Raw genomic sequence first — 15660 nt, 5'->3', positions numbered from 1 at the left:
TCCCTTCCTGTGTCCCGACTCTAATCGAATCAGAGACACCTGAATCTGTTCAGCTCTCCATACGTCAAACAAGCCCTTTAAGACCCACTCCAGGTCACGCTGCAGTCAGACTCTGCGAGCATGACCGAGGCTGCTGCCTGTCTTCGCTTCACTTTGCGTTTATTGTCTTTGGGCGGAGATGAAGCAAGGCAGTGTGGCTAGAGCGGGAACGCCAAGTGAGATGCTAACCGGCCCTGCTGGGGGAGTCCTGCCAAACACACACACCCTAAGGGAGCCGTCAAATCAGACCCGCAACTGCACACCCCCAACTCTACTCCAAAGAGTCATAAACCTTGAAAAGGTTTTTTCCACATTCAGTCGTTTTTCTCTGTGCGTGAAGGGGCCAAGCTGATGAGTGTCAGTTTGTGTCATTTTGCTGGAACCTTCTGGACGTTTATGATCTGGTCTTTATATTTGTCTTTTCATTTGCTACCTACGCCAACATTTCCCCCTCTGCAGTACCCCATCATCTTGCTTTTTACCTTTCTCTGCTCACCTCTGCTTCCTCCCACATTCCCATCCATTCCTCTCTCTACGCTGCTAATGGCGGTTAGTTAGATTGATAACCTCCTGCTGCAGGAAACAGACTCACTCCTCTGTTTCCTGCTGTCCTGCCGCTCCAGAGGCCTTATTAGTTTAGAGACAGAGTCACAGGGAGGACGTGTGTGGAGGAGCAGTCTCCTCTGGTTGTCAGCTGACTCCTGTGGGACTAATATTCTCAGGTTGTGTAGTATACATGTGAGCTGAGGTTTCACAGACTTCTCAGGGAATTAGAACATGGAGGATGCAGGCTAGCTCCTCAATCAGGCTTATTGTATGTGGGTCTCTTGTATGTCTCAGGTACACATATTTGTGTAATTGCGCAAATTGTCAGACTTTTTTTTCCTCTCATCTATGGAGATCACATTAGTGGAAATCTAATTCTGCTTCTTTTCCAGCTTGAAGATGGGAGCTGGAGATTAGGCCTGCGTGAATGAGAATTTATGTGTGCATATGGGTGCGTGGAAGTAAGACCCTTTGCTTAAATGAAAAGATGAATGCTACTCTCATATCTGTAAGTGAAGTATGGAGCTGAAGCCAGGACACGATTAGCATAGCATAAGGATCCAAAGCAAGGGAAGCCTGGCACCTTTTGATGGTTATGTAATGTCATGACAAACAATTTCTGGAGTTACAACACATAACTCACCATAAAACCAAACTGTTGTTACATTTCTGTTAGTGTACAGATTAAGATGCTGTATATTATTTATAGCTAAATAGTGAGCTGGTATTTTCCTTTTGGCCAGAGCTGTTTCCTCTATTCTAATCTTTGTGCTAAGTAAGCTAAGATAATCGCCTCCTGACTCTTTTATAGTTGCCAGAGATGGTGGCTCAACAGCCATGTTTCCAGCGGCCTGTTAAATCTTCTGCATTTCTTATCACCAAGTGGGAGATATTGTCGCTGTCTGAAATATCCAATATTCTGACTCAGAATTACAACCTAGGGACTGATGTGAATGGTTTGTTCAACCCAGTTGTTCAGAATTATGGTCTAAATTACAGTATATGACTTGAATGCGGTATTACATGCATGGCACTGATACCAGAGCTTCTCTTCTAACACTCAAAGCAAATAAGTGTCTTTCCTAAAATGCTGAACTGTTCCTTTAAGGAAAAGCGGCAATACTGATTTAATAATCAGCTAATTATAAATTGATAACATGTATGGACTCATATCTCAAAATCAAAGTAGCCAGTATTACAGAATGGTCCATGTCAGTGTGTCACATCATTATATATATTATATTGTTGGATTGATATTACTGATGCATGCATTGTAGATGTATTGTATACCAGTATCGCAGCTGGTTACAGGGCTCATTTTAAGTACTTTAGATATTATTGGTCCGTTAATTGCATAATAATGCACCATATTTTATAAGAGGTGTATGGAAGATGTACTCTGCAAAATACATGTTTGGAAGTAAAAACAACCAAATTTCAGTCTGAAATATAGACGGATGTAGCAAAAGTAAAATGTAGCAGAAAATGTAACTACTCAAGTATAAGTACATGAAAATTGTACTTGAACACAGAACAGTGGTAGCAGTAGCAGCAGTGTTACAAACAGTACTTGAGTGAATGTCCCTGTGTCTTATCCCTTCTGGGAGAAACCACACTGAAATGTCTGAGTGCATTTCTGGTGACCTTTCCATTTGGACCTCTCCTACTATTTAGCCAGATGTCAGCACTTTATTTGAAATAGGAGTGTGTCATCCAGTAAATCATGTTGATTGCTCTTCATGCTGTAATATAAACTCCTGTCTCCTCTCTCTGTTTCTTGTCCTCTCTTTCTCTCTCCCCCTCGCTCTGTGTCCACATCACCTCTCTTGTCTCTTTTTTTGTCTCTTTTCTGTCGTCCACTGCAGGTCTGATTACAGTCCCTTGTCCTCAACCAGCAGTAAGTAAACCAATGGCAACTTGAAGTGTTGCTAACAGTGACTCAAACACACACACACACACACACACACACACACACACACACACACACACACACGCACAGTCAGGCTCAGGCCCAGGACTTTATCTCCCTAATACACACTGACAAAATAAATCCACTAACAGGGGAGGATTGTCTGTGTGTGTGTGTGTGTGTGTGTTTATTGGTCCTTAAGGCCTAAAACAGATTTTAGGGAGGATTCTTTGTATGGTAACAAACTGCTTGACTGTGTGCTTCCTCCTTAATAAATTTAAACACTTCATATTTTGCACGTTGAATTAGGAGTCAATAATTAGTCAGGTGTCAGATAAGTAATCGACAATCATTGAAGTCATTTTTCAAGCAAGAATGTAGCCACTTTCTGCTTTTCTCTGTTTTATATCATTATAAACAGAATACTTGGGTGTAAACTGTTGGTCAGACAAAACAACAACGACATTTGAAGCTGTGAACTTGATTACTGAGAAACTAGAATGGATATTTTTCTCTATTTTCTGACATTTTATAGACCAAATGATTTGTCAATTATTGCATCATATTAGATAGATATATTGAGATTTAGTAAATCATTAGCAATAATACGACAGTAGTGAAAAATTAAGGTTAAAAAAAACAAATGATAGCTTTGTAAAGGATGTAAGGATGTACATTTCACACAATTAGACCAGTACAAACTGGTACTGTTACTGTTAAAACTTCTTAGCGTGCTGTAAAAAAAATTACCAAAAAAAATATTTTGCCCAATAATTTGAATAAGTTAGAAAAAGTATTTACCCTAAGGATTTTCACATTATCATGCTTCAATACAAGCATTATACATAAACACTTATCTATCAGCCTAAATAATCAAAATTCAAATCAATTGTTTGTGAAGTTTATTTAAAATCTAATCTGTATCACTACAATTGAAATCAGCTTCTTGAACACATTTAGTTACAAAACAGCTACTTCATATTGCTTTTATATGTCCTATGTATCTGAGTGTTTGTGTAGTTTTGTGTGAATGTGTGTGTGATAGTGAAGAACTGTGTTTGCAGAGGTTGTGACCTCTCCCCGACTGGTTGCCAGGTCTCTAGCCCTTTCACAATGGGAGGATTATATCCAATATTAGCCCATTAATCTGTTCTACAGGAAGCTGCATTATCCCACCCGCACCACACCCGCAAGTCAGGAAGTATTGGACCCCACACACACACACACACACACACACACATTCACATACACACACACACCCATATTGAGAGATTCAGCAGTGTCTGGTTTGGTCTTTTCCCTCATGTTTCCTGTGTCATTGCTGTATCAGATGAGCTTCTACCCTCTATTGTCTCTGTCACTACTGGAGGCCAGGGTGGGAACAGAACGTGCACTGGCACAGATAACACAAAAGGAAAGCGAGACCACAATCAGAAAGGCACTACTGGACTACAGCTACTGTCCTGGAGGTCTTCATGGGACTTTACCCGTCCTCACCAAATTTCACTCCCTCATATTTACAGCCTAAAACCCACCCAGAGGACTGTTTTAGATGTGATTGAATTTTCGTATATGTCATTATTAGTATGCCATTATACTTGTTTCTGATTGGCTGACAGGTGTTCGTTTTCTTTGTATCTGATCAACAGTTAATCACCTGCTCTATATGAAGGCACAACATGTGTTAAAAATACCTGCCCACAAACTGACTGAAGACATGTTATGAAATTTGACCACAACTGAACTAACTGGGGTTGTGTCACACTAATTACAATTAATGAATTTCTTAAAATGACTTACTTAAAAGCAGCCTGTGTTTTCAGAAACAATATTCCAGTCACTCTGGATGATCCACCTAGTACACAGCTGATTATCTTAATAGGGAGTATTTCTTTTTAATAGAAAGTAGTTTTAGTAAAAACTGTTGTAAGGTTTGTGGCTAATCCAAAGGCATAAGGACTTTGTCTGTGAATATTAATTTTCACCCTTGTTTTAGCCCTTTATTTTGAAATATCAGGACATCTTGTCATGTATTGTGGCTTTGTAGTAACTTTTTCACCAACCTGTTGGAAGATACGTCACTTCTTAGCAAAGAGCTCCCAGCATGTCAGTTCATCTGATTATTATCTTCTTCTTGATGGATTGCGCTCCTTCTCCAGATGGGTCTCAGTGCTGAGTGGCTGGATGAGCCTCATGAATCTGCTCCTAAATGCCTTCACAGCTTTCATTAATCATTTTCTGCTGCAGCATCTGTAAAGTTTGCCCTAAAGGAAAAGATGAGACTCCAAATTACTACAGGGCAGGTTCACTTACTGTGTGTCAGGCTTCTATTGCCCGTCAGGGAGTATGTGTAGCATGAGGGATCTTGACAAAATAAACAAAAAAGTGAAAGTTTGAAAGACATGGCAGGATTCTCCCAACGACAGTGATGATCTCTGAAATCTAGTCTAATACTAGTTCTGATATTCACTATTAGACTATGATAAAGCACACAAGTACACATCCTACAGATAAAGTGAAAGCAGCAGCCTCAGTTTATTTGTCTAAAGGATGGGGTAGATGGATGCAAACTGCTGTGGTGACAGATTTTCAAAAGATGTGAAAGGAGAAAATCTGTGTCTGTGTGTCTAAGCTCTGTGTGTGGCTGCCTGTTTTTGTCCTCAGTGTGTGTATATTCATGCGTGTCTGTGCGCACTGATGTGTCCATTGCAAAGGTGCATGCAACATCAGTCGCCCTTGTCTGCTGCCTCCGCAGAAGTATATTTAGGTTCTGGTATAGAGCATACTTATGTTTTTACAGGTGGTTTTAACCCCTGACCTTTGACCTCAGCTCAGACCAGCTATAAGCCCCCTGGTGACAGACTGATATGCCTACCCACCGACGCTAGTCTGATGGATGTTACACTCCACTGTAGGTCTGTGTAGAAATTCAAATGTCAGGGTCTTGAAATGGAAGCTATAAAATATGTTTAACTTTAACAAGCACTGAAATGCCAGAGTGTTGTTGAGCACCTCTACTGCGGCAGTTGGGGGTCAAGCAGTTGATCGCTGCTTCTGAGTTTGTTTTTAGCTTGTGTGAGCTTATCTGTGCTGCTGAAAAAAAAACATGAAAAATATTCTGTGGTTTAGTGAAACTTGCTTGTATTAAGACTGAACGTCTGGCACGTTTTCACCACATTTCAACATCTAACTTGCAGTTTGCATTATGAGATCATTTCCTCCCCCTCACTTTGACACATTTTTCTAATCAGACAGATAGTATGATCTGCAATTAATGAGTAACAGTCGTTTGTAAAATGTGGCTATTTGCAATCTGCATGTAAACAGTTCCCGCTAATCACTTTTGTGAAACAGGGCGCTGGGTCTGTGTGGTGGTAAATTAGTGCCAACCATGTGCCTGACATAGATGCTGCAAAATTGTCACTACCTACAAGCTCCTTCCTCTCGAAACAAGAATTTAAAAGAATTAGGTGAAGCAGCAGCTTCATTCTGTCTTGATCCACCATGCAGACACTAAAATGACTGGTTGTGACGTAGGTGTACAGTGGAGATGAAATCTTTAACAAAGACCTTTATCTAGTTTAAGACTTTTATGTAGCTAAAAAGTTATCAATCTATCAGGTTACAAACCCCAAACATAGAAGCTGCTCATCAAGTGACATTAAGTTGAATTGAGAAGGACGGCCTTGGACAGGCAGCAGCTCGAACTGGATTTAAAATGTAGTTTAAGATTAAAGATGATCTCACTTACGTCCAGTACAGTTTTTACAGTGTTTATGTGTTGAAGGCAGTTTGGAAAATGAAACAAGTGACTCTATTCTAACATTACTACTGCAGCTCTGCCACTTCCGCAAACATACAGTATAGCAAAAAACGAGCTAAAACCTAAACGGAGTTTTGAATTTACATGTAGTCTTTAATCAGTGCAAAGGCTTGTGCAATATTTTCATTGCTCAGAGCTAAAGTTAAGAAGTGGAAATTGTAGTTGCAAGAATTTAATGCAACAGCGGTGTCGGAGGTTGAAAAATGCTAATTGTAATCTCTCTTTGCTGCTGCCTGCAGCTGGTGTGTGCAGCATCTTTGAGCTTTCAATAGAAGGTAAATAGGTTTTGATTCAAGAGGCTTCAACTCAGTCCCACCCCAAACACTTAATCATACAACCTCACTTTCTATTGGTCACAGCAGATGAGTGTCCATTCAGCTAGAATGACCTCAGACCTTGCCTCCAATGGTTTTCTGTGTGTGTGTGTGTGTGTGTGTGTGTGTGTGCGCGTGTGTTTTTCTACATATATGTAAGACAGAGGGGGTTGGCTGTCAGAGTAATGAATGTTTTTGGGCCAGACAAAGGGAATTTTAAACTGCACAGAGGTCAGACTGTAACAGAACAGACACACACACACAAATATACTAACAGAGATGTAAACAGACTTAAGAGAGACGTGCATGATTTGTCACACTTGAATACTTGAAACAGATAATGTCAATGTATTTATTACGAGCAGATGTTGAGTCAGGAAAATTTATACCATAGCCTGTATCCAGAAGAGAAAAACTTGGGTGAAAGATGAAAAGAAAACATGAGATGGATTGAGGAGATCCAACTTTTGCAGGTAATGGTGATCAAAACAAAGACTGTGAAAACATTTCCTCCCCAGAAAGAGATCAGGAAGGAAAGGAAGATTTCAAAACAGTGAATAAAAATAAATGTGCCTCAGCACACTGCACAGGTCAGCGAGTCTATTATACCACAGAGGTCAAGAGAGGACTGATAGTGGTCTAACAAAAGAATTGGGAGACACAGGTTGATGTTGTGGGGGGGGTTTATGTTTTCAGGGATCAGTCTGTCACCAGCAGATGTTCGTTCGCTGAGACAAAGACACACATATGTGTGTATGAGTCAAGCAGCAACCTCCAGAGCTGAAAAATGAAGCCAACACTGAAGAGCCAAAAACTGCAGTTACTCGAATGACCATTTGAGGCTGGCTCCTAAAGCGAGTCAGTCCCCACAGACTCCCATGTTAAAATGCCCAACTTTACAGTAGAAATAAACATGTTCACAGCCTGGTCCAAACACGGTTCTGGTCTCTACAGCTAATTTCCTCCTTCATGACAACTGTATGAATTTTTATATAATTAATCCATTTGAATTTTATTAAGGCGTAAAGTTCTGCATAATTGAGGGTGTGTCACTTTGAGCGGCAGGTGGGTGAGCATGTGCTTGCCACAAACCAGCATGCACCAAAGTCTCGACTCCACACGCGCCTCACCTCTTTGCCCATTTCTGGATTAGCTGGGAGTTAGGTGGAGTCAGGCACTGACGAAGGAGGAGGAGGAGGAGGAGCTTTAACACCACTCTCCAGAAACCTGTGGGTGATGTCACAGAGGCTGCGTCCATCTTTATGTGAAAGCCACCATATAGAGAGGTGTTGGGGGAGTTAGTACAGTCCTTGGTCCTTAGTCCAATGGTTTCAGTTCACCTCTGATCACCAGCATCCAAAAAGTGTGTTTGGAATCCATGTGTGTATCTCAGGTCACGTTAATCATTGTAGTCACTGTGCGCTCTTTTTAGTTGTAAAATAAAAGTGAAAGACTTGGCTGCCTGTGCATCCAGTAATGCCTGAGGCCCTGCTCTTGTTATTTTGGCTCAGACAGGCAGCAGATTAGCAGAAGCAGGAACACATGTGGATGCAAGTCATTCCAACTCCTCTCCTCAAAATGTGTATATGACCCACACTTGTATTTCAGCTGCTGGACCAAATGTTTACTGGTGAAAGTGTCTGAGCCTGCTAAAGTTTTACTTCCTTCCCTTAAATAATTCAAGGTTTTCTGTGCTTATGAGCAGCAATTAGAGCTGATGAATATCATGCAGATATGTCAAACACATTGTCTATCAACAGGCTGATATTATTGAAAGATGTGAAATAAAAATTGAATAACAGTTGTATATTTTGTATAAAATCATGTTGTTTCATTGACAGACATTGATAGAGAGCAGCACACATTCAATGGAGATGACTTTGCTAGAGGATGTTACTGAACAGGAGAAAAGTCTTTTCCTCAACTTGATGTTTTCTTCACTCTCAACAATCTGTCTGACTTTGGAAGCTTGTTGGAGAAAAAACGAGCAGCCAATCACAATGTTAATTGTCCACATGTGGTCTCTTCCCTTCAGCCAGGAAGCTGGCAACTAGCGTTGTTGGACTTGGTTGAAGGTAGGTTGTCATGTTGGGTGACCAAACTAATGCCAGTGTCAATTTTACATAGCATTCTAATGACAGCTGATGCTGATATTTTATTGGTTTTAAGTTGCTTTGTTTACAAGCAAAATCTAACATCTCCCAAATGGCTCACGGCAACGACACCTGACACATGAAACACCGAGTCACGAGCAAAACTCAACGTCTGCTCAACATCACTGCCAGCTAGCCTTTTAACGTCAACCTGATTTTCAATTTCAGCCAAAATTCTACGTTTTACATACTTTCTGACCTTACATTGATGTCCGGTGCCTGCTGGCTTTGTAGAGGTCACAGCCCAAACTTGTAGCTGCATTTTTGAGGAGGCACCCGTTGGTTAAAGCTACATGCATAGGCTCCGAAGCTACACTGTCAGTGTGTGTCTAACATCACGAGTCCTATCTCACACTTTATTCCTGCATGTCTTGGTGTGTAACAAAGAGTGTGGTGTACGTTACACCTTGATTGGTCTTTGCCCTTCATCAGCACAGACTTGTGTTCACTCTCAGACACTGGGGAAGATGACGCACTTGTCTGTGTGAGAAGGACAGTGCTGAGTATCCCTTTACATACTCACACTGATGCCAGCCAAGGTGCTTTCAGCACAGTCAATTAGCCAATTTAAATAGCACCTGATGGATCAAGGACCACCCGTAACGCCTCAGACACACACACACACACACACACACTCTCCCAGTGCTTTCTGCCTTGTTGAATGTGGGACATAGAGTCAGGCTGTGAGGCAGCCTGGATTAAGTGTTACCAAATGTGCGTCCTCCAAAATGAGGTTTGGAGCATGAGGCCAAGATCGCAGCTAAATCGCTGCCGTCGGCTGTTTGTTAATGGTTTAATTGAGGCACTGCTGTCTGTCAGCCTTGTTGTGGGCCTTTCATAGTAATGAGATGGTGAGTGTGAGCTCACAAGTGAATTTTTTGTTCCTCTGTAAATTGTTGCACAGTGAAACATGTATTGTTGTTTTGGCCCTGCACTACAGTGCACACGGTTTGAAATGAAACGGTGACTGAGGTAGAAATTAGGGGTTTTCACTTGGATCCTTGTATTGGAGACCTGACCTGGGACTGAACAGGACCATAGTTGTGCCAGGTTCAGTTTGTATTCAGTCTAATGAGAAGTTTCTCACAGTGTATTACAGCTGTTCTCACGTCTGTGTTTCAGTACGTCTAATACCCAGGTACATCAGTGGACTCTGATCAGGAGGTGCATCGTCATCATTACAGGGAACGAACTGTAGCCCTCTTTATACATAGTCCCTTACTTTTAAGGGACCAAAAGTACTTGGTGTCTCAGCATTTTCACTTCACAGTCATTTTATTTCAGCTCGAATGTGCTGCAGTAAAGAGAGAAAAAAACACTCAGACTAATATGTCACTGTTCACATACTTATGGAGATTACTGTATGTTATATTTGAGTGAAGTCGACTTGAATAGGATCACAGCATCATCACCTCTTAAGCTTTTTGTCTGTCGATTAAACCAGACTGCCATGTCCCAGGTCTGTCTGGACGGTGAAGATCACATGACATACATGAACTTGGACCCGCTCCTGTTGACTGGCTCCTCACTAAGTCCCTGCTTCTAATCTTTTCCCAACAACAGTCTGCTGTAACTCATCTAATCTATCTAATCCTTAAGTTTAAAACAAACAGCAGTTTTAAGCCAGGAATAGTGGCTCCACATCATAGTCTGATTGCTTTTATCTCCTGTGAAACTTCAGGGTTGGCGGCGTTCACATACAGACCCCTTTGTATATTTTGCTCTGGGAAAGGAAGTCGGCAATTCCCTTTATTTTCGGGTCCTGCTAATGCTGCACTTAAAGAGTGAGATCAAGCAAAAAATACCAAGCCACGTCATTTTGTGTCTTCAAGACGACGGAGTCAACAAGCTAGTTCACTTTCATTGTGTCGCCATATGCAGTGTGATTTAAGACTTTAATTATGAGCAGAAATGCAGACTTGCAGTTTTCCTCATATGTGTCGAACTAAGGAGTGAGATGCAGCTGACAAGCACAGACCCCAGCAGCTCTCATCTGACAAGAAACCAATATATCAGTCATCACCTCACTGTCTCCGTCTCTGACACAGAAATGCCTCAAGGACTGTTCTGATTGCCGCTAAATACAAACTAAACCTGTGTTAATTAGTCCGTTGCTCAGCACTCTCAGACTTTCCTACGTTGTCTGTGACACACAGCTCAATTCTTAGTGGTTCCTACTGAATGTAAATCTATAAAAATGGCTCACAAATACATAGTTTAATTTAGCATTGTTATTTTTTAAATGTCTTTAAGTTCTTGGAACAGCTGGGCAGTAGTTTTTACCAAACAGTAAACAGTGCATTTGTTGGTGACTGTTTTCAGCCACGGATTGATACATATTTGGTGCTCTGGTGAGTATCTGCAGCATAAGGAACTGTCCGCTGCTCATTAGGACGATGACTGCAATAGCCTTAAGTTAAAGGGGTCTCCCTCTGCCCATTAGTCTGTTCACATGCATGTTTGCAAATCGTGCTGGTTTTGCTTGGATATGATCTCAAATAAGCTTTGAAACGCAGCTAGAAAATGAGAGACAGATGAAGAGAGATTCACAATAGAGTGGGCATTACTGAAAAAAATACAGACAAACCCTTCAGCAGCACGTAGGTCTCAAACTGATTTCATAAGCTGCTGACTGGTTACCTCACTTACTGATGGCCCCCTTAAATAAAAAATTAGTATATTGTTGTTGGGGGAATGGCAAAGGATGATGAGGAAATATGTAGCACAGACTGCATCAATTTCAAGGTAATTAGGGCAGAAATGGTTTAAACACAGCATGTACACTCGTGTAATTATTGTTTTCTCTCATAGACCAAATCTGGTCTGTAGCACACTACTGCAACTACTACTTCTACTACTAATGCTACAAATACTACTTCTACTTCTGAGTAGGAACACAGCATTTTTGGTTCTGGTCTTTTCATGAATTTTTCTGACGATAAGAACATAAACGTGTCCCTCACATAGTTGAATTACATGGGAGACTGGGAGAAAAACAACAGAATCTGAATCAGAGTAACACGTCTGTGTGTTTAACTCTTTGAAATAATAAGCAGTAAGGGTTTTACTGAACTTACAGAACTTTATATTACAGTCAAGACTTTACATTTTCATTTCCTTGGCACCACTCAAACTGACGTATGAGTGTTTGTCTTTTTTTCTCTTTCTTTTTACCAGACGACAAAAAAGGGGCCCCCATCTTGAATTTCCTCCTTCAGTTGTTTTGACTTAGACTATGGGCCAAGCTAGCTAAAGCAGTGACTGCAGTGCTTATACACACACCCACACACAAAACACACTCTGAGGCCCTAGTAGAGTTTTTGCTGCTAATCACTCTCATATGTGCAGGGGCCACTGGAAGGCGTGTTGTTTTATCTCACGTCATCATCTGTGCGTATGGCTGCGAGCATGTGTTGCCGGTTAACACTTAAACACAGAGCGAAGGTAAAAGCCTCTGAGAATTAGAAAGGACAGGACGGTCTATAAAGGAGCAAATAGATTTTGTGTGTGCTGAGGGTGGCTGTGTGCATGCATGAATGTGTATGCAGTCAGTCATATGAGAACTTCAGCATCAGCTTGAAGACTCGAGTGGATTAAGAGCTTAGAGACACACTCCTCCAGAGATTTACACACAAACCCCCTTCATTCCCTTCACAGGATTGGGGTGACTTAATCTCTCATTTATTCTTCTTGGTGCCAGCTCCCCATTAACCCTTATTGCTAAAGGAAAGCCGCAGACTGAATGTACAGGGTACTGAGTTGTATCCAAGAAATACAAATCAGTACCTTGTGCATCTGGCTGCTGAGTGAATCTTCTGTTGTATTTGTGACAGACGCAGCTGTGAATCTTCTGAATTTAGATTATTAAACTTATCTCAACAAGAGATAAGTCAAGTCACCTACAAACAAATTCATTTTCCCAAAAGGTCTGCTTCTTCATCAAAGTGGATGGAAAGAATGACAAACAAGAAAGCTAGGGTTTGGAGAAGGCAGTATTAAATAAAGAAAAAGGTTATCTATCGTGACAGGTTACTTTGCACCCTATTTATATCAATAAGCCCAGGCTGAGTAACAGAAACGATACAGTAGAGTTCAACAGCGCCACAAACTGCAGCCTCCAAAATGATCATGAAGTTAAATCAACGAAAAGTTTGTATTTCTATATATATTATTATTATAACCGTCATGAGGGTTGGATTTTTTGCAGGACTGTTATAATAGACTGCTTTTCTGTTAGGTAGGTGTTCCTAATAAACTGAGGTTATTTTAAAAAGAATCCAATTAATAGAACCAAGATATAACCCAAAAATACAGAAAAAATATTCGAATAGATTAAACAAAGTGGAATACAATACAAATTGCCATATACTCATGTTAGGACTTTTATCTCCCCTACATCCTCTGAAAAAAACTCATGTCAGCTTTTGCTTTTTTACATCTTAGCTTTAGTTGCTAAACCTCACATACTGATGATCTTAATGAGCGCTCTGTTGAGTGACAGGGAGTGATAAGGACAGGGACAGCTCAGACACAGCAGTAAGTGCATGGTACAGCACAGTAATTACAGCACAAACAGCCTATTAAGTTATATAATTATCATTCACGTTTTTGCAGAAAAAATAATTTCATTGTGACCTGGTAGGACATGTTCCCATGGACTTTGATTGGCCCATGCAGTGCATTAAAATGACAAAGGATGTTGGCTTGCTCAGTTACCCTGATATTGTTTTGCTGCTGTGCTCTGCAATAATATTCCTGCTCCGCAATCATAGTGGTTAGTGGATTAAAATGAGTGAGGGAGCTGTACTGTGTACTGCACAGTTAGAACACAAAATGATTTGTGTAGTTTATGTATTGGCATGGGTGCCTCTAAATGTCCGTGATAGAAGGAGGGTTTGAGTATCTAATTGGATCCCAGTCTTCCCTGTGTTTCAAACAGTAGTTTGGGTCTAGATGTCAGATGCCAAAGAGATAGATAATGATTCTAGTGCGATCAGGCAGAAGTAAAGTGTGTGGTCCTCACTGTGTGTGGCAGCCTGTCCGTGGACTCGATCCAGACCCAAACTTAGATTGTTATTTAATCCCTGTGTCATTTTAGCTCCTGATATCCTGAGAACTTTGGATAGATACAGAGACATGAGATAAAGAAGTAGTGCTGGGGAGAGGTGGGGAAAGAAAAACGATAGAGACAAAACAGGTGAACACATGGAAAAAATAGACAAATAAAAACAATGGAAAAGAAAGGTAAGAGCCTGGAAGTGAGACGTTTGGATAGGAAGGAGAGTTTAGATGAAAGATGTTTTGAATCAAAGCAAGAGTAACTCATTATATTTGCCGCTCTGTTTGCTTTATTGTTTATCATCAGTTCCAATGTGGCAGAACGTAGATAAAGGTCTGTGTTTTCGGCTCATTTGCAGTTCTGACTCCTGAACAGCTGAGAGCTGTGTGTTGTTAAAGTTAGCACAGAGAAATCAAGCTGTGTATCTGACAGTACAATGTGCTGTACAGTAAATACCCTTAAAGATCCCTATCATCCCTGTGTTTGCCGTCTTGATGCCACCCACATGTCAGGGAGACAGACATTGATTCTAATGGGATCAGGCAGTCGTTAATGAACACGGTGCGCTCACTGTGTGTGAGAGAGTGTGTGTGTGTGTGTGTCTGTGTGTGTGTCTGGGGCAAGTCGTCTGTGCCCTGGCATACAGCTTAAACCTGCAGTGGATCTTTCCTGATGCTGCTGTCTTAATCCGATTAGACAAACTCAGCCACACAAGGACACTTTGTGTTCGGGTTTGATGGCGTTTGATCAAATCAGAATCCAGTGTCAAATCACCTTATCCAGTCTGTTTACAGAAAGTTTAGTTTCTAACAATTTTAAGTAACAGAAGTTGTAAAAGTCAATGACTGACATTCAAGTAGGGATATTGTCCATTACAAATGAGTCATGAACACAGACTGTGGAAATAATTATAATTTCAAATTTTAGGTAGTGCCACTGCCTGAATTCCTGTAGTTTCAAAGCTCTCAGCTCACTTCCCATCGTCCTCGGCAGAGTAAGACTGGCAGCGAATCTGACCATCAGAGTGCTTCCTGATCCACTCATCCTGATTCTACATACTGTAATTTTGATATTTTGGTCTATTCTGTACACGTGACAGCTATTGCATGTCTGTCTGCCTAGAAAGAGGGATTTCTCCTCTGTTGCTCTTCATGAGGTTTCTTCTGTTGTTTTCCCCTTTAAAGTGCTTGTTAGGGGGACTTTCCTTATGCAAATCGAGGGTCTGTTTATTCAAATGTTTGCAGTTGTTTTCATTTATACTACGAAAGCCACAAGTACAAACACTGCAGACTCTTAATGGTCTCAACTGCAGCCTGAAAATGTTGCCATACTGATTTACTTTAAAAATAGAGAATATAAAATCAGGGTGAAGACATAATCTGTGATGTTGCCATCAGTCCAACCTGTTCAGACATTCAAGGACACTGAGAACATCCTTATCCAAAAGTGTTTATACTTCAGCCTCATTTAAACTAAATTGAAGAATGAAACGCAACTTAATGCACAAACATTTCTATAGATGATCTAATTTTTGTTTTACACCAAGTTTATACATATAACAGTATTATACAAACTTAAGAAATGGTCATAAATTGAAAACAGTTTTACATTTTCCTGACACTTTGCTTTTGTTAAAACTTTGTTGAAAATATTTTAAATGAATCGACCTTAAGTCCTGTCTTGTGTATGATTCTGGATCCTGAGCTGACTCTGCTGTTACTCCTCGAATGGCCACCTTTTAGCAATGTTTCACTGTAACCTAATCTTAACATTTAGTAAATGTCGCCTCTCTGGTCAAGTAGAAACTGTCCTTTTGC

At 40.7% G+C, this 15660-nt stretch overlaps 1 protein-coding gene across 4 annotated transcripts in view; it reads left to right on the top strand.

The window, feature by feature from the left end:
* Positions 1–15660, top strand: part of LOC139622922 (protein FAM124A) — a 29431-nt gene that overhangs the window by 3923 nt on the left and 9848 nt on the right. For all 4 annotated transcript variants that reach the window (XM_071480641.1, XM_071480649.1, XM_071480659.1 and 1 more), the window contains one exon: positions 2451–2482. In XM_071480641.1, the coding sequence (XP_071336742.1) occupies positions 2451–2482 (32 nt within the window). The remainder of the gene's footprint in view (positions 1–2450; positions 2483–15660) is intronic.

The sequence above is a fragment of the Trachinotus anak genome, unplaced genomic scaffold (assembly GCF_046630095.1).
Source record: "Trachinotus anak isolate AG129_WGS33_773 ecotype Australia unplaced genomic scaffold, CSIRO_AGI_Tana_v1 ptg000001l, whole genome shotgun sequence".
Taxonomy (NCBI): domain Eukaryota; kingdom Metazoa; phylum Chordata; class Actinopteri; order Carangiformes; family Carangidae; genus Trachinotus; species Trachinotus anak.
This window is presented reverse-complemented; position numbering and strand designations above follow the sequence as displayed.